Source organism: Myxine glutinosa, chromosome 11 (genome assembly GCF_964187855.1).
Source record: "Myxine glutinosa chromosome 11, kmMyxGlut1.1, whole genome shotgun sequence".
Taxonomy (NCBI): Eukaryota; Metazoa; Chordata; class Myxini; order Myxiniformes; family Myxinidae; genus Myxine; species Myxine glutinosa.
In genome coordinates this window covers 13,019,852-13,037,980 of record NC_136271.1, presented here as the reverse complement: position 1 = coordinate 13,037,980, position 18,129 = coordinate 13,019,852, and the positions used below count along the sequence as shown (strand labels likewise).

Below are 18,129 nucleotides of genomic sequence, written 5' to 3'. Positions count from 1 at the left end.
GCACAGACAGAGCTGGGGGAGCAAGGCCGGAGAGGAGTCGGTAGAAGACAGAAAGACCACCTACCTGCCTGCGGTGAGTGAGTGAAAGGCCCTCGGAGGTAGCTTCATCGTGGGAGATTCCAATGATTCTGAAAGCTTTTGGTTTCAACAGCGTGAAGACGAGCTAGGTGTGAGGCAGGAGCACCGGCCCAGAGGGGAGAACAGTATTCCATTGAGCTGTGGATGAAAGCCTTGTATGTGGTGAGGAGCTCAGGTGTGCCAAGGAAGGACTTCGCAGGTCTTTTCTGTCTTCATGGTATTTAAGGGTCTTTGTGGTCTTCAGGGTCTTCAGGGTGTTTAGGGTCTTCAGGGTGTTTAGGGTCTTCAGGGTATTTTGGATCTTCCTGGTCTTTTAGGTCTTCGGGGTCTTTTGGGTCTTTGGGGCCATTTGGATCCACAGGGTCTTTTTGAGCCTCAGGGCCTTCACGGGTATTTTGGGTCTTTGGGGTGTTTTTGGTCTTTGGGGTATTTGGGGTCTTTAAGGAACATGACAATGTCTTAAACGACACACACACACACACACACACACACACACACACACACACACACACACACACACGCACACACACAAATCACACACACACACGCACACACACGCACACACACACACACACACATTACACACACACACACACACACACACACACACACACACACACACACACACACACACACACACGCAAATCTCTCACACACACACACACACACACACACACGCAAATCTCTCACACACACACACACACACACACCAGGATTCTTCCTGCCCAAAGGTGTGTGGTTGTGGACCGTGTGGCACTTCAAAGGGGGCACTGTCAGGTTTTGAAATTCACACCGACCCCTGCAGAACGTTGAGCCACGTGGCTAGCTCCGCCCACCAGTGGGCGGGCTCGATGTCGTGACGTAAGAATTTGTTGGGTGACGCGCCCATTAATACTTTTCACTGTGCAGATCGAGTTTGAAACAACTGTATTTTGCTTGTTAACTTCCATTCTTTGTTGTTGTTGTTGTTATTGTATTGACTTATTTTTCTCTTAAGTCACCTGAAAATCGACGAACCAGGTATCTAAATACCGCGCGATTACATCCGGAAATATGACATTTCGAGATCGATAAGATTCTGGGAAAAAATAAACACGTGTCTCCTTTTTTGTTGTGGTGGTTGTGGTGATGCATTTCAGTAGTTGCAGCAGGAGCTTCCTTACTTCATAAACTCAGGTGCGTTACACGTTTTGGTGGCTTACGATGTTTTGCTCTGCAAAGGACGAATGAATGAACAGGACACCCAGGTGTAGAAGAGAGTATACCTTGTAATGGGGTACCGTGTCGTGGGGTGGAGTAACGTACCTTACCTTATGGTGGAGTCGAGTAGCGTTCTGAGACTTTACCTTGAGGCTTGAGGTGTGGTAGGGCAAAGTAGCATTCCTTACCTTAAAGTAGAGTAGAGTGTAATAGCGTACCTTACCTTCATGTGGAGTGGAATACCTTACCATACCTTACCTGGAGGTGGAATAGAGTAGTGTACTTTGCCTTGAGGTAAAGTAGAGTAGTGTAGGGTACCTTGCCTTGAGGTAGTGTCGTGTAGAATAGAGTACCTTGCCTTGAGGTAGAGTAGTGTACAATAAAGTACCTTACCTTGAGGTAGTGTAGTGTAGAATAGAGTACCTTACCTTGAGGTAGGGCAGTGTAGAGTAGAGTACCTTGCCTTGAGGTAGAGTAGTGTACAATAAAGTACCTTACCTTGAGGTAGTGTAGTGTAGAATAGAGTACCTTACCTTGAGGTAGAGCAGTGTAGAGTAGAGTACCTTACCTTGAGGTAGTGTAGTGTGGGGTAGAGTAATGTATCTTGCTGTGAGGTAGCGTAGTGTAGTGTAGAGCAGTGTACCTTGCTGTGAGGTAGCGTAGTGTAGTGTAGAGTAGAGTACCTTGCCTTGAGGTAGTGTAGTGTGGGGTACTGGGTAGTGAAGTGTAGCGTAGTGTACCTTGCTGTGAGGTAGCATAGTGTAATGTAGAGTAGGGTAGTGTAGCGTCGACGAGAGTACCAATGGAGTTTCGTGAAGGTTTACCTTTTATTTTCTTTGAATGTTTCGCTTTGTATATTTGGGATTTGTTACCTCCGCCACCAAAGGTGGATGGAGGTTATGTTTTCAACACTGTCTGTCTGTCTGTTTGTCCGTTTGTCTGTCCGTTTGTGAACAAAATATATCAAAAAGTTGTGGACGGATTCGGACGAAATTTGGCAGAGATATAGCGGATGTGACAAGGACGAAATTTTTACATTTTGGTGAAGATCCGGATTCGGATCCGGTTACTAGAATTTTTTATTAGATGTTGGTGAAGATCCGGATTCGGATCCGGCTACGAGAATTTTTATTAGATGTTGGTGAAGATCCGGATTCGGATCCGGCTACTAGAAATTTTATTAGATGTTGGTGAAGATCCGGATTCGGATCCGGCTACTAGAATTTTTATTAGATGTTGGTGAAGATCCGGATTCGGATCCGGCTACTAGAATTTTTATTAGATGTTGGTGAAGATCCGGATTCGGATCCGGCTACTAGAATTTTTATTAGATGTTGGTGAAGATCCGGATTCGGATCCGGCTACTAGAATTTTTATTAGATGTTGGTGAAGATCCTGATTCGGATCCGGCTACTAGAATTTTTATTAGATGTTGGTGAAGATCCGGATTCGGATCCGGCTACTAGAATTTTTATTAAATGTTGGTGAAGATCCGGATTCGGATCCGGCTACTAGAATTTTTATTCGATGTTGGTGAAGATCTGGATTCGGATCCGGCTACTATAATTTTTTATTAGATGTTGGTGAAGATCCGGATTTGGATCCGGCTACTAGAATTTTTATTAGATGTTGGTGAAGATCCGGATTCTGATCCGGCTACTAGAATTTTTATTAGATGTTGGTGAAGATCCGGATTCGAATCCGGCTACTCGAATTTTTATTGGATGTTGGTGAAGATCCGGATTCGGCTACTAGAATTTTTGAAGTGATTCTTCACCATTGGGAGATAGGGCCAAAAACGATACATAGCAGGATATCTCAAAAGGTTGTGGACAGATTTGGACGAAATTTGGCAGAGATGTAGTGTATGTGACAAGGACGAAATGATTAGATTTTGGTGAAGATCTGGTTTCGGATCCGGCTTCTATAATTTTTTAAGCGATTCTTCACCATTGGGAGATAGGGCCAAAAACGAGACATAGCAGGATATCTCAAAAGGTTGTGGACGGATTTGGGTCAAACATGGTGGACCGGTTGGGTGTCCGACAAGGACGATTCGATTTTGGTGAAGATCTGAATATGGATTCGGATATGAGAATTATTTAATTTTTCTAAGTGATTCTTCACCATTGGGAGATAGGGCCAAAAACGATACATAGCATGATATCTCAAAAAGTTATGCCACGGATTTGGACGAAACTTGTTGGACCGGTTGTGTGTCTGACAAGGAAGAATCGATTCAATTTTGGTGAAGATCCGGATCCGGATCCAGCTAGTATCATTTTAAAAGTGATTCTTCACCATGGAGTGATATGGCCAACCAGGTGGAGGTATGCTCTCGACTGAGTGCCGTTCTAGTCTTGTTTGTTTTTTACTCCCCGATGGGATGTCACCCAGTAGTTTGGGGGTTATATTTTGTGGACGTAGTCTGTGCTTTCGTCCACAACCTCTACTCAACTATGGTGCTTGTTTGTATACTAAGTCTAGGCTTGTGTAAGAAAGAGCTCCTGCTTCACGTGGTTGAAACTTCCTTGCTGTATACTGTATTCTCCTTGAAAGGACATATAGAACATATAAAAAGGAAGTGGGAGACAAGAGGGGGAGAGAGAGGGAAGCACAACAACAATAGAGAACAGGGAAATGCGGAGATATGTGGAAGCGAGAGGGCTGGGTCGGAGTACATGGGATAAACAAGATGGACACTACAGGGGCTTTCAGGAAAGAAAGAAGCTAATTTGGAGGTGGATCTGGGGTTAATTAACGGGGGTAGAAAAGATCAAGGTTTTGGATGAGGGAAGATAAGCGATGGTGGTGAACAGCTGTTTTAAAGACCTGGAGGGAGGAGTGGGATTGAAGAGACTGAGGGAGTTTGTTCCAGAGGTGGGAGAAAAGGGAAATGAAAGAGTGAAGGTGAGCAGAGAGTCTTGATTTTGGCAGTTTCACCAGAAGATGGTTGCAGGCAGATCTTATGCGACCTGTAGGAATATTTGGGGGACAGAGCACAGAGAGAGCTGGGGGAGCAAGGCTGGAGAGGAGTCTGTGGAAGACAGAAAGACCACCAACCTGCCTGCGGCGAGTGAGTGAAAGGCCCTCAGAATCGGCTTCATCGCGGGAGATTCCAATGATTCTGAAAGCTTTTGGTTTCAACAGCGTGAAGACGAGCTAGGTGTGAGTCAGGAGCACCAGCCCAGAGGGGAGAGAAGTACTCCATTGAGCTGCGGATGAAAGCTTTGTATGTGGTGAGGAGCTCAGGTGTGCCAAGGAAGGACTTCTCACGACTGAGGATGCCCAGTTGTTGACTGGCTTTGGAGGCCAGTTTAGAAATGTGGTTTTCCCAGGAAAGATCATGGCTGATAGTGAGACCCAAGAGCTTGAGTGACAGAACTTCTTAAACTGCTTGCATAAGTTTCATATTCATCACGTGTGTTGTGTAAGAATATCTGGGAATGAGGCGTGTCAAATTATTTTGGGATCGGAACCACAAGTCATGGAACACATGATTTGATCTCTCAATGATTTGAAGGGAAGGAGGTGTGAGAAATTTACCACGGCTAAAGCGACTTTCAGGCCACCCTGGTTTGTTTTTTGGTAACCATTATTTATTTGTATATACCGCTACCTACAGTGCATTCAGAAAGTATTCAGACCCCTTCACTTTTTTCACATTTTGTTATGTTGCAGCCTTATGCTGAAATCGTTTAAATTCATTTTTTCCCTCATCAATCTACACTCAATACGCCATAATGACAGAGAAAACAGGATTTTAGAAATTTTTGCAAATTTATAAAACGAAAAAACTGAAATATCACATTGATATAAGTATTCAGACCCTTTGCTATGATGCTTGAAATTTAGCTCAGATGCCTCCCATTTCTCTTGATCATCTTTGAGAAGTTTCTACACCTTGATTGAAGCCCACCTGTGGTAAATTCAATTGATTGGACATGATTTGGAAAGGCACACACCTGTATATATATATAAGGTCTCGTAGTTGACAATGCATATCAGAGCAAAAACGAAGCCATGAGGTCGAAGGAACTGCCTGCAGAGCTCAGACAGGATTGTGTCGAGGCACAGATCTGGGGAAGCCCACAAAAAATTTCTGCTGCATTGAAGGTTCCCAAGAGCACAGTGGTCTCCATAATTCTTAAATGGAAGAAGTTTGGAACAACCAGGACTCTTCCTAGAGCTGGCCGTCTGGCCAAACTGAGCATTCGGGGGAGAAGGGCCTTGGTAAGAGAGGTGACCAAGAACCCGATGGTCACTCTGGCTGAGCTCCAGAGATCCTGTGTGAAGATGGGAGAAGCTTCCAGAAGGACAATCATCACTGCAACACTCCACCAATCTGGGCTTCATGGCAGAGTGGCCAGACGGAAGCCAAACAGTTCAATCTTGGTTTCATCAGACCACAGAATCTTGTTTCTCACAGTCTGAGAGTCCTTCAGGTGCTTTTTTGCAAACTCCAAGCGGGCTTTCATGTGTCTTTCACTGCGGACAAGGGGGTTAACAAGGGGAGATGCAGAAAATAGGGCAAAATGGAGAAGATTGTCATGGGGACCGCAAGGCTAACCCCCGCTCTTGCAGGGAAAATGGGCTTAAAATGCATGTTGTATACAAGAACAAGAGGCTGGCAATTATTCCATGGAAACTTTTATGGCGAGCAGAGGTTGGTTTTACAACTTCAAGCATCACTTTAATCTGCACAGCATTGACATTAGTGGTGAACTTGCAATAACCGACACAGGCAACAAGAAAATTTCCTGAAGAATTGAAATGGATTATTTAAAATGGTGACCCTACTACAAATTTCATATTTAAGGTGAACTAAACAGGCTTATTTGGGAAGTGCATTCCAACTCATACTTTCATCTACCGGTACCGCAAAGAAAAACATGCTTCCTCATTCGAGGTTGTTAAAGATCGTCATACCCTTCTGTTGGGGTGGGTGGGTTGGGGAAGGGGGTGGGGGGGGGGGGATGCTATAGATCACCTTATAATCCTGTTGGGGGGCAATATGTAGTTGCACAGTGTGTAGTGTTTAGTTGCAAGAGACCAATATCGGGCATACAGTAAATGGGGCAACCTGGTGTATTTGCGGATAACCTGGAGATAAAGGCAATTTGCAAGATGCACAATTTGACAGTTAATGTTAACTTCAAAAACAAACAGCATTTTGCTGCAAAAGCAGATATTGTCATAACAGGAGGTGTCGATGAAATGTTCAAAGTACAAAGGTGCCTCTGCTATACAGTCGTATCCTGGACTCGGGCCATTATGGTGTTCTCATTCAAATATGCAATGTTTTCATTGTCTCGTCATGCATTCATCTTTTAAAACTAGACTATACCGCACTATGAATGATAGATTGCCCATGCAACTGGATGAGTCATGCTTTTATTTACTTATGCCAAACTTTTTTCAGGTCAAACATCCAAAAGATGATTGCTTCTTCAACTACACCTCTTAAAAATGGGCGTGGTCTGGACAGCTGAACATTCTTATTTGTGCAAAACGCAGTTGCCTTGATGTTCCTCGCCCCATGTAGCTCATAAGGCCGACGTGGCTGAGAGCGAACACCTGGGTCAACATCATGGAATGTTTTCCTCAGAGCATCTTGGATGAACTTCAAAACAAGCCTGTGGTAGTTTTGCACAAGATGATTAAAGAATTAGCCCCACTGGATGCAAGATCAGCGAAGCTGCTCAGGGCCTGTGCTTTGCTTTCTCTTGGTTTTAACGATAAGGCAAGGAACGTAATTGAGGGCTGCACAGAAAAGGTTGATGACTGCTTCGACTTGAAGAAGGCCTTAGCTGACCTCGTTATTGAACAAGTTGAAGATGAAACAAGACACTGCATCAAAGATCATACAGTTCAGGGCTTTTTACGGCAGTATGATATTTTACAAGATACTCTGCTAATTAAAAGTAGCGGGGAACATGAGAGCACAAAAGACAGCTCATCAGCCTGCGAAAGTCACTGTTTCTCCAATGCCATAGGCATCCCTAAATCTGAACAACCCAGGACACTCCGCTCACAGAGCCCCATGACCCATTCTTCTGAAATCCAAATTAGCATGACACCCACAATGCACAACGAACAACCTCATGCTGACTCAAAACCATCAGAATCTGGAGCAACTCTTTCTCAGGGCTCGTACTTGGATTCCAAGTCGAGCACACCCATCAGATTGACTGTTGACTGCCGGCAAGCACTCAAGGGCGAGGAACCTGAAACAAATCTCGTCGATGATTTTGTACAATATGCCAAGCAAAAACAACCGGGGCAATCTCTTGGCATTTCTCCGCCAGATACTTGCACCGCAAGCTCCATCCCTTTTGTTCCGTCCACACATGGAGAAGAGCGGGAACGCGAATGTTTTGATGAATTTTACTCTTTTGTGGTCTTGCATCACCCAGACGATTCCGAAGTTGCTGTGAGGACTAAAGATCGTTTGGAAGAGTTGACCGAGGGACATGGAGCTGTGTTTTGTGAGAATTTTCAAATCGCCGGTAAAGCCTTTTTTTCGTCCCTCGAAGAAGCCATCGATAACTCTGCATTCGGTGTGTTGCTGTTGACGAGCAACTTCAACTCTACGTTGACAAACTTCATCACACAAGCGGTTCTCATGGCTGCCATTGAGAATAAAAACAGTCACAACGTGGTAATTCCTTTCTTGCCCCTGCATAATCGCATAAGAAAAGTCCCTTTCTCACTCAAAGTTATAAACCCACTTGATGAACAACGGCAGTACTTTAAGAAACAAGTCAAAATCACGTTGAGTAAGGAGAGAGTTAAAAAGCACTATGACAATTGGTTGAAAGAGAAAGAAGCAAAGCTCTCGGAAACACTAATGTCACATCGCGACGCCAAGGCGAAGAGGGAATCTTCTGGAAATAAAACAAGGTTGAAAGGATCAGAAGAGGATTCCGATTTATTGATGAAGAGCTGCGCATCTAAGGATGGTGGAAATGCTGCAAAAGAAAAAGGTGACTGTCTGCCGAATAAAGAGGTACATTGTATGAAGTTTACGAACTGTTTGTTAAACACCACACATCACATTTCAGGTATATGTACCTGCAAGGAGGCGTTATGCAGTATATGAAAATGTCTGGCACATTGTAATTGGGGAAAGTCGGGTCTCGATGTTGGTTTTTTTCATTGGACCAAAAATTGGTTAGCGCGACTAGTTAGCCATGGATCAGTACAGATTACATGCAATACAAATGTTTCTTTGCGCTTCCCTCGTATATTCCATTCATTTGCCTTCCGTCACTTCCCCAGAGCCAGTGATTTTATGCAATCTTGGAAAGAGGACGGAATTCATGGTATCGGTGACTTGAAACGGAAAACTGAAAGTGACATGGGGAAAAAAATGGATTGTTGTAGATCCTTCCTTTCTATATAAAAGAAGGCGATGTCTATATTCTGTTCAAACGGCCTTCATTTCACATTTATTCAAAATGACCTTCATCAAATTTTGCAATCATGACTGGGGCATCCATGGTCAGGTCTTGGGCGTTGAATACCCCTCCCTGCTGCCCCTCCGAGTGTGGGGAGATGACCTGCTATTTTTCACCTGCACATGTGGAATAGTGCAAGTGGTTGAACCACTGACCTCTGTTTAACGGGTATTGCGGGTTGTTAAGCGATGCCAATTCTGAGAACAAATCCTCTTGCTCCTGGAGGGAGTGGGTGTTGACTACTTGCAGATAAAAAGGAAACTAGAAAGCATCTGAAAATGCAAAGCCAGTCCGCGTCCGTTTGCATTCAGACGTCTTCTTCTGCTTTTTCCTTATGCTCAAAAGAATGAAAACGGTTTAAAAATTGCAAAATTAAAATTGATGATTTTATGCAGCCTTGAACTTTGAGCTGTACATCTAAAAAAAAAATCAGCTTCTAGCTTTTGATTGGTCAACGAAGTCTGTGACCCAATATGCAAATTTTTTCAATTTCAGGTCAATTGTAAGATATTTGATGATTTTATGCAACCTTGACAATTGATCGTTTGATCTTAAAAAACAAAAAACAATCGACTCCGACCTTTTGATTAGTGAACCAATTCAATGACCCGATATGCAAATTCTTTAAATTTCAGGTCAATCGGGTGAAAAGTGGTGATTTTATGCAACCTTGAACTTTGCCCTTTTGATCTCAATAAAACAATCAGCTTCTAGCATTTGATTGGTGAACCAATTCAGTGACCCATTATGCAACTTCTTACAATTTCAGGTCAATTGGATGAAAATTGATGCTTTTAGGTGATGCTGACCTTTGACCTTTTGACAAAATTATACATTTGTCTTCTCCATATTCTCCTAATAATGGTTTGTTTAAAATTTGATAACAAAAACACAAATGGTAAATTTTAATTTCAGGTCAATTGGATGAAAAGTGATGATTTTAGGTGATGCTGACCTTTGACCTTTTGACAAAATTCTAAATTTGTCTTCTCCATATTCTCCTAATAATGGTTTGTTTAAAATTTGATAACAAAAACACAAATGGTAAATTTTAATTTCAGGTCAATTGGATGAAAATTGATGCTTTTAGGTGATGCTGACCTTTGACCTTTTGACAAAATTATAAATTTGTCTTATCCCTATTCTCCTAATAATGGTTTGTTTAAAATTTGATAACAAAAACACAAATGGTAAATTTTAATTTCAGGTCAATTGGATGAAAATCGATGCTTTTAGGTGATGCTGACCTTTGACCTTTTGACAAAATTATAAATTTGTCTTCTCCCTATTCTCCTAATAATGGTTTGTTTAAAATTTGATAACAAAAACACAAATGGTAAATTTTAATTTCAGGTCAATTGGATGAAAATTGATGCTTTTAGGTGATGCTGACCTTTGACCTCTTGACAAAATTCTAAATTTGTCTTCTCCATATTCTCCTAATAATGGTTTGTTTAAAATTTGATAAAAACACAAATGGTAAATTTTAATTTCAGGTCAATTGGATGAAAATTGATGCTTTTAGGTGATGCTGACCTTTGACCTTTTGACAAAATTCTAAATTTGTCTTCTCCCTATTCTCCTAATAATGGTTTGTTTAAAATTTGATAAAAACACAAATGGTAAATTTTAATTTCAGGTCAATTGGATGAAAATTGATGCTTTTAGGTGATGCTGACCTTTGACATTTTGACAAAATTCTAAATTTGTCTTCTCCATATTCTCCTAATAATGGTTTGTTTAAAATTTGAAAACAAAAACACAAATGGTAAATTTTAATTTCAGGTCAATTGGATGAAAATTGATGCTTTTAGGTGATGCTGACCTTTGACCTCTTGACAAAATTCTAAATTTGTCTTCTCCCTATTCTCCTAATAATGGTTTGTTTAAAATTTGATAACAAAAACACAAATGGTAAATTTTAATTTCAGGTCAATTGGATGAAAATTGATGCTTTTAGGTGATGCTGACCTTTGACCTTTTGACAAAATTATAAATTTGTCTTCTCCATATTCTCCTAATAATGGTTTGTTAAAAATTTGAAAACAAAAACACAAATGGTAAATTTTAATTTCAGGTCAATTGGATGAAAATTGATGCTTTTAGGTGATGCTGACCTTTGACCTTTTGACAAAATTATAAATTTGTCTTCTCCATATTCTCCTAATAATGGTTTGTTAAAAATTTGATAACAAAAACACAAATGGTAAATTTTAATTTCAGGTCAATTGGATGAAAATTGATGATTTTAGGTGATGCTGACCTTTGACCTTTTGACAAAATTATAAATTTGTCTTCTCCATATTCTCCTAATAATGGTTTGTTTAAAATTTGATAACAAAAACACAAATGGTAAATTTTAATTTCAGGTCAATTGGATGAAAAGTGATGATTTTAGGTGATGCTGACCTTTGACCTTTTGACAAAATTATAAATTTGTCTTCTCCCTATTCTCCTAATAATGGTTTGTTTAAAATTTGATAACAAAAACACAAATGGTAAATTTTAATTTCAGGTCAATTGGATGAAAAGTGATGATTTTAGGTGATGCTGACCTTTGACCTTTTGACAAAATTATAAATTTGTCTTCTCCATATTCTCCTAATAATGGTTTGTTAAAAATTTGATAACAAAAACACAAATGGTAAATTTTAATTTCAGGTCAATTGGATGAAAATTGATGCTTTTAAGTGATGCTGACCTTTGACCTTTTGACAAAATTATAAATTTGTCTTCTCCATATTCTCCTAATAATGGTTTGTTTAAAATTTGATAACAAAAACACAAATGGTAAATTTTAATTTCAGGTCAATTGGATGAAAATTGATGCTTTTAGGTGATGCTGACCTTTGACCTTTTGACAAAATTCTAAATTTGTCTTCTCCCTATTCTCCTAATAATGGTTTGTTTAAAATTTGATAAAAACACAAATGGTAAATTTTAATTTCAGGTCAATTGGATGAAAATTGATGCTTTTAGGTGATGCTGACCTTTGACATTTTGACAAAATTCTAAATTTGTCTTCTCCATATTCTCCTAATAATGGTTTGTTTAAAATTTGAAAACAAAAACACAAATGGTAAATTTTAATTTCAGGTCAATTGGATGAAAATTGATGCTTTTAGGTGATGCTGACCTTTGACCTCTTGACAAAATTCTAAATTTGTCTTCTCCCTATTCTCCTAATAATGGTTTGTTTAAAATTTGATAACAAAAACACAAATGGTAAATTTTAATTTCAGGTCAATTGGATGAAAATTGATGCTTTTAGGTGATGCTGACCTTTGACCTTTTGACAAAATTATAAATTTGTCTTCTCCATATTCTCCTAATAATGGTTTGTTAAAAATTTGAAAACAAAAACACAAATGGTAAATTTTAATTTCAGGTCAATTGGATGAAAATTGATGCTTTTAGGTGATGCTGACCTTTGACCTTTTGACAAAATTATAAATTTGTCTTCTCCATATTCTCCTAATAATGGTTTGTTAAAAATTTGATAACAAAAACACAAATGGTAAATTTTAATTTCAGGTCAATTGGATGAAAATTGATGATTTTAGGTGATGCTGACCTTTGACCTTTTGACAAAATTATAAATTTGTCTTCTCCATATTCTCCTAATAATGGTTTGTTTAAAATTTGATAACAAAAACACAAATGGTAAATTTTAATTTCAGGTCAATTGGATGAAAAGTGATGATTTTAGGTGATGCTGACCTTTGACCTTTTGACAAAATTATAAATTTGTCTTCTCCATATTCTCCTAATAATGGTTTGTTAAAAATTTGATAACAAAAACACAAATGGTAAATTTTAATTTCAGGTCAATTGGATGAAAATTGATGCTTTTAGGTGATGCTGACCTTTGACCTTTTGACAAAATTATAAATTTGTCTTCTCCATATTCTCCTAATAATGGTTTGTTTAAAATTTGATAACAAAAACACAAATGGTAAATTTTAATTTCAGGTCAATTGGATGAAAATTGATGATTTTAGGTGATGCTGACTTTTAACCTTTTGACAAAATTATAAATTTGTCTTCTCCATATTCTCCTAATAATGGTTTGTTTAAAATTTGATAACAAAAACACAAATGGTAAATTTTAATTTCAGGTCAATTGGATGAAAATTGATGCTTTTAGGTGATGCTGACCTTTGACCCTTTGACAAAATTATAAATTTGTCTTCTCCATATTCTCCTAATAATGGTTTGTTTAAAATTTGATAACAAAAACACAAATGGTAAATTTTAATTTCAGGTCAATTGGATGAAAATTGATGCTTTTAGGTGATGCTGACCTTTGACCTTTTGACAAAATTATAAATTTGTCTTCTCCATATTCTCCTAATAATGGTTTGTTAAAAATTTGAAAACAAAAACACAAATGGTAAATTTTAATTTCAGGTCAATTGGATGAAAATTGATGCTTTTAGGTGATGCTGACCTTTGACCTTTTGACAAAATTATAAATTTGTCTTCTCCATATTCTCCTAATAATGGTTTGTTAAAAATTTGATAACAAAAACACAAATGGTAAATTTTAATTTCAGGTCAATTGGATGAAAATTGATGATTTTAGGTGATGCTGACCTTTGACCTTTTGACAAAATTATAAATTTGTCTTCTCCATATTCTCCTAATAATGGTTTGTTTAAAATTTGATAACAAAAACACAAATGGTAAATTTTAATTTCAGGTCAATTGGATGAAAAGTGATGATTTTAGGTGATGCTGACCTTTGACCTTTTGACAAAATTATAAATTTGTCTTCTCCATATTCTCCTAATAATGGTTTGTTAAAAATTTGATAACAAAAACACAAATGGTAAATTTTAATTTCAGGTCAATTGGATGAAAATTGATGCTTTTAGGTGATGCTGACCTTTGACCTTTTGACAAAATTATAAATTTGTCTTCTCCATATTCTCCTAATAATGGTTTGTTTAAAATTTGATAACAAAAACACAAATGGTAAATTTTAATTTCAGGTCAATTGGATGAAAATTGATGATTTTAGGTGATGCTGACTTTTAACCTTTTGACAAAATTATACATTTGTCTTCTCCCTATTCTCCTAATAATGGTTTGTTTAAAATTTGATAACAAAAACACAAATGGTAAATTTTAATTTCAGGTCAATTGGATGAAAATTGATGCTTTTAGGTGATGCTGACCTTTGACCTTTTGACAAAATTATAAATTTGTCTTCTCCATATTCTCCTAATAATGGTTTGTTTAAAATTTGATAACAAAAACACAAATGGTAAATTTTAATTTCAGGTCAATTGGATGAAAATTGATGCTTTTAGGTGATGCTGACCTTTGACCTTTTGACTTTTTGACAAAATGATTAAATTTGTCTTCTCCATATTATCATAATGAAGCTTTGGAGAAAATTTTAGTTTTTCTGGAAACGGAAAAGGCACTTTTTTGAAACAGAAAATCTCTGGCTCTACTTCCCTTCTACCACTGTCTTCCCCATCCATATTCGTTTTGTACACATAATGTTTTTAAAGGGAGGAAAAGAAGCTTTTTAGATGGATACCCTTAAGTTGTTTTTTTTCCTTTATATTTTTTACAATGTGAACTCTTGTGTTGTTTTGAAGGGAGTTTCGGCTGAAACGGAGCCTCCAAACATCCGAATATTCAACATCTCTAGCTGTAACATGGTACAGATCGGAAAAGGCAACCAGATCCGGACTGATGATGAACAAACATAACGGATATATTGAGAACAATATCCCAGAACTCCAAGTATCCGTCCGTAAGCCATTGTGATTGATCCAGCATTGTGACAATGTAATTATTTTTTTATTTTCTTGTCGGTATTCTTGATCTTCTGCAGAGAGCAATGTGCACATGTTTACACACATGGAGCATTTATTTTATTTTTAACGACTGAATATTAATGGTATTATAATGGACAGACGGGGCATTGCAGATGAAAACTCACAATTTCACACGTTCAGGTAAAATTTTCGTGCGTCATCTGTAGCTCCCTGAATTCTCCTCGCTTGGCTCATTCCATTCAAACCCATCTCAGTTTCCAAAAAAAATTGGTTTCCAAAGCGCTTTGCTGATGCTGTGTGACCAAAAGTAATGGGACAACACACGTTTGATATCTCCCAAAATTTGACTCCCAGTGATGGTGGCAGTAACACCCTAAAAAAAGAAAACTGTTGTGAATTAATAACTCTTCTTTTTTTGTCACAATGCTTTTTGTAATAGAGCAATATTCTTCTCCTTTAACATGACGATATTCTTCAAAGGAGTCATAAACATAGTTTATGTAAATTTTTAAATTTTGGCCTCCATGTTGTATACCATTTTAGTGTCACTCGTATCTCGTGTTCTCGTCCTTTGAGTGGTCTCGGCTGGGATTAGATATCGGTCTTCCTGGTGCTTTTCAGGCAGTGTTGCTTCAATTTTTAAATTGTTCTTGGCTGCTCAGTGCTCGCATTTGTTTACCTTTTTTAAGGGTCATTGCATACAATGACCCTTCATTTGCTTGTATCTTGGCCAAGTTCCACATTTCTACTGTAATCCTTTTATGGTAGGGGGAAGGCAGCTGGTGGCACTCATCAGTGGCCTGCCGGGCCTTTATAAATGATTCAAGTTTGGAACCAGGTTCTGCTTGCATGAATGAACCCTAACACCTCCCCCACCTCTCCCTTATGTAGTAAGCTATAGTACTGCAACTGTGTAATGCATACCCTGCTAGTCCCTTTGTTTGGCTTCTACCTTGACTGGTTGTGTCTGTTATTTGTGATGAGCATATGTGTCTTCACTCTAAGGAGGTGATTAAACCAAAGGAAGCAGAAAAAAATATTGTTAAAGAAAGAATTTATAGTTACCTCTGTGATTTGTATAAACGTTTCTACCTTAAAGGGACACAATCATGAATTTTTTTGAAGACATATGTTTTAGACGATAATATCCCTGACATATTAGGGGAAAAAAAATAAATTCTGGGAGAATAATAAGACAGATACTCGTGTTTTAAAATCAGACTATTCTCACTTCCGTATGCAAATGAGCTACTTCCGTCGATTCGTGTGACGTCACAGGGGCACAACGCATTGACAAACGTGTACTCCTGCATTTAACCACAAGTTATTGTAGCATTCAAAATGCCGATGTGCCAAGCTCTTAACTGTTTGAATCGTCGATAAATTTGGCCACAGAACTCGGAAGTCGTTTTTTGCATCCCCGAACCATGAAAAGATCATCATTGATCATATGCTTTGTGTTTGAAAAAACTAGGAAGACCCCAAGTCAACATCAAAATGTATGTTCATTCAAAATATCGTGTTGTTTGTGAAGACCACTTCAAGCTGTCAGCATTCGTATTTGATCAACAGGTGATCACTACCTGGGAAACAAGCCTCAGAACTTGCTGAAACACGATGCCGTACCGACAATTACCGGGCGAGAGCTACCTGTTGATTTGAAGCCAAGCCCATGTGAGCCAAGCTCAGAGCTAGTCCTCAAGTAGTTATCTATATTACTAGAATACTAGCAGAGCCTACCTGTTGTTTCACTGCTGGACCAATTAGTTGTCCTGTTTGCCAAAAATTGCTATAGTGGTTCTCTGTGTCTGTATTGAATCCCTGGAGATCACGATAACTCGACCAGCATATCGATACGTAACTAACATAATTGCCTTTGATCGTTGTTTGCCAACATTTTTGTCTTCACTATTAAGAATGCCTAACTATACCCAACATCTCCAGAAAATTTCATGACGATCAAACTCATTTTAGATCCAAAAAAACACGATTTTTATTTTTGGAAAAATTGCCTTATGCACAAAAGGATTCTCAAAATCGGCGAAGGCAATTTGACAAATTGCCTCATGTACAAAAGTAGTCTCGAAATTGGCGAAGGCAATTATGTTAGTAATGTATCGATATGGGAATCTTTCATCAGTTTATGAAGTGCCCTCAGGTCTATTTATTGGTCTGTGGCTCATTGTGGCTTTGTTTGTCCTATGCCCTGAGGCCAGTTTGCATCCTCAAAAGATAGCCAATCGATCTTGCAGGAGCAAGTCAGATTTTGCACCGCACAGTCTTCCATATAAATGTTATTGTTCTGCACAAACGGACCCGCAGCACACTGACAGCTAACGGCAGCTCAAAAGCAAAAAAAGAACAGCTCGTCGGTACAGCATCGTGTTTGAGGAATTTCCGAGGCTTGTTTCCCAGGTAGTGATCACCTGCTCATCAAATATGAACACTGATGGCTCAAAGTGGTCTTTGCAAACAACACGATATTTTGAATGAACATACGTTTTGATGTTGAATTTTGTTTCGAGGTTTTTCAACCACAACGCATAAACTTGCACAATGGAAGTAGCTCATTTGCATAACTGAAGTGAAAACATGATTATACAGCTTATTATTCTTCTAATTTTTTTATTTTGTGCTTATGGGTGAGGGATATCATTGTCTAAAATATATCTCTTCAAAATAATTTAATGATTGTGTCCCTTTAACCCCTGTACCTGTTATGCAATTAATAATATTTGCCATGGTTCCAAGCTCACATCCCTCCCCCTTATTCTCTTCACTTTACATATGTAATATGTAGTTGGTTTCTTAAAAATAAAGATGTTTGATACATTGATTATAAATAAAAAAAGTTTTATGATTCATTTTGTGGGTTTTGGCTTGCAAACTGAGTAAATTTAAACACTGTTGTTTTCAACAATTTTGTGGAGGCTTAAATCCATTTTCATTTCTTTTTGATCATAAATCATGGTTGACATGTTTAGACTGTAAATTGAGACTATGTGAAATAGTCAGATCGCTGCCACGGATGTTCACGCTTTAATTGTAAAATGAGCGGGGCGGGGGAGGGGGGACGGGAGGGGTGTGTTTGTCTTACGAACTTCTGGTAGCGTTGCGTGTTGTAGCTTTTTACTTGTGCTTCCGTGTACGATTGTAGTTGCTGCTTGTCTGTCTGTTTGGCTGTGAGCAGGAACTCAAAAAGTTATGGATGGGTTTGGATGAAACAAGGATGAATTGATTTGATTTTGGTGAATATCTGGATCTGAACACTAGAATTTTAAAAGTGATTCTTCATTGAGAGATGTGGCCAAAAACCATATATATCACGACATCTCAAAAACTTAAGACGGATTATGACAAAACTTGGTGAATGAGTTGGTTCGATGACAATAACAAGCCGATTAGGTTTTGATGCGGATCTGGCCTATCTGTGAGATATAAAAAGTAAACTGTTCAGCCTGGCCAGGTATGCGCTCTACCAAGTGACGTTCTACGTTAAAGTTGCTTTCTTTCATATGATTTTCTGGAAATTCTCAAAATGGTGTTTTCATGTGCGTCTACTTTGTGCACTTCACATTCTGCAAAGAAAGTGTTAA

At 38.5% G+C, this 18,129-nt stretch overlaps 1 protein-coding gene across 5 annotated transcripts; it reads left to right on the top strand.

The window, feature by feature from the left end:
• Positions 1–959: 959 nt before the first annotated feature.
• Positions 960–17,397, top strand: LOC137436412 (uncharacterized). Of its 5 annotated transcripts, none has more exons than XM_068130173.2 (3): positions 960–1,098; positions 6,701–8,287; positions 14,351–15,577. In XM_068130173.2, exons 2-3 carry the CDS (start codon positions 6,869–6,871, stop codon positions 14,462–14,464), a joined length of 1,533 nt encoding a protein of 510 aa, XP_067986274.2. In that variant the 5' UTR covers positions 960–1,098; positions 6,701–6,868; the 3' UTR covers positions 14,465–15,577. The 5 variants fall into 5 exon arrangements, with proteins under 5 accessions (XP_067986274.2, XP_067986275.1, XP_067986273.2 ...); XM_068130174.2 differs by lacking the exon at positions 960–1,098 and adding an exon at positions 1,148–1,254 and having other exon boundaries at positions 6,701–8,264; positions 14,351–15,563; XM_068130172.2 differs by lacking the exon at positions 960–1,098 and adding an exon at positions 1,160–1,254 and having other exon boundaries at positions 14,351–17,397.
• The last annotated feature ends 732 nt before the right edge of the window (positions 17,398–18,129 follow it).

What these genes read in the sequence shown, in the direction of transcription:
- LOC137436412 (XM_068130172.2), top strand. Translation starts at nt 6,869, where the DNA reads ATGGAATGTTTTCCTCAGAGCATCTTGGATGAACTTCAAAACAAGCCT. An exon ending in ACTGTCTGCCGAATAAAGAG is followed by an intron (nt 8,288 to 14,350) that starts GTACATTGTATG and finishes GTTGTTTTGAAG; the next exon opens with GGAGTTTCGGCTGAAACGGA.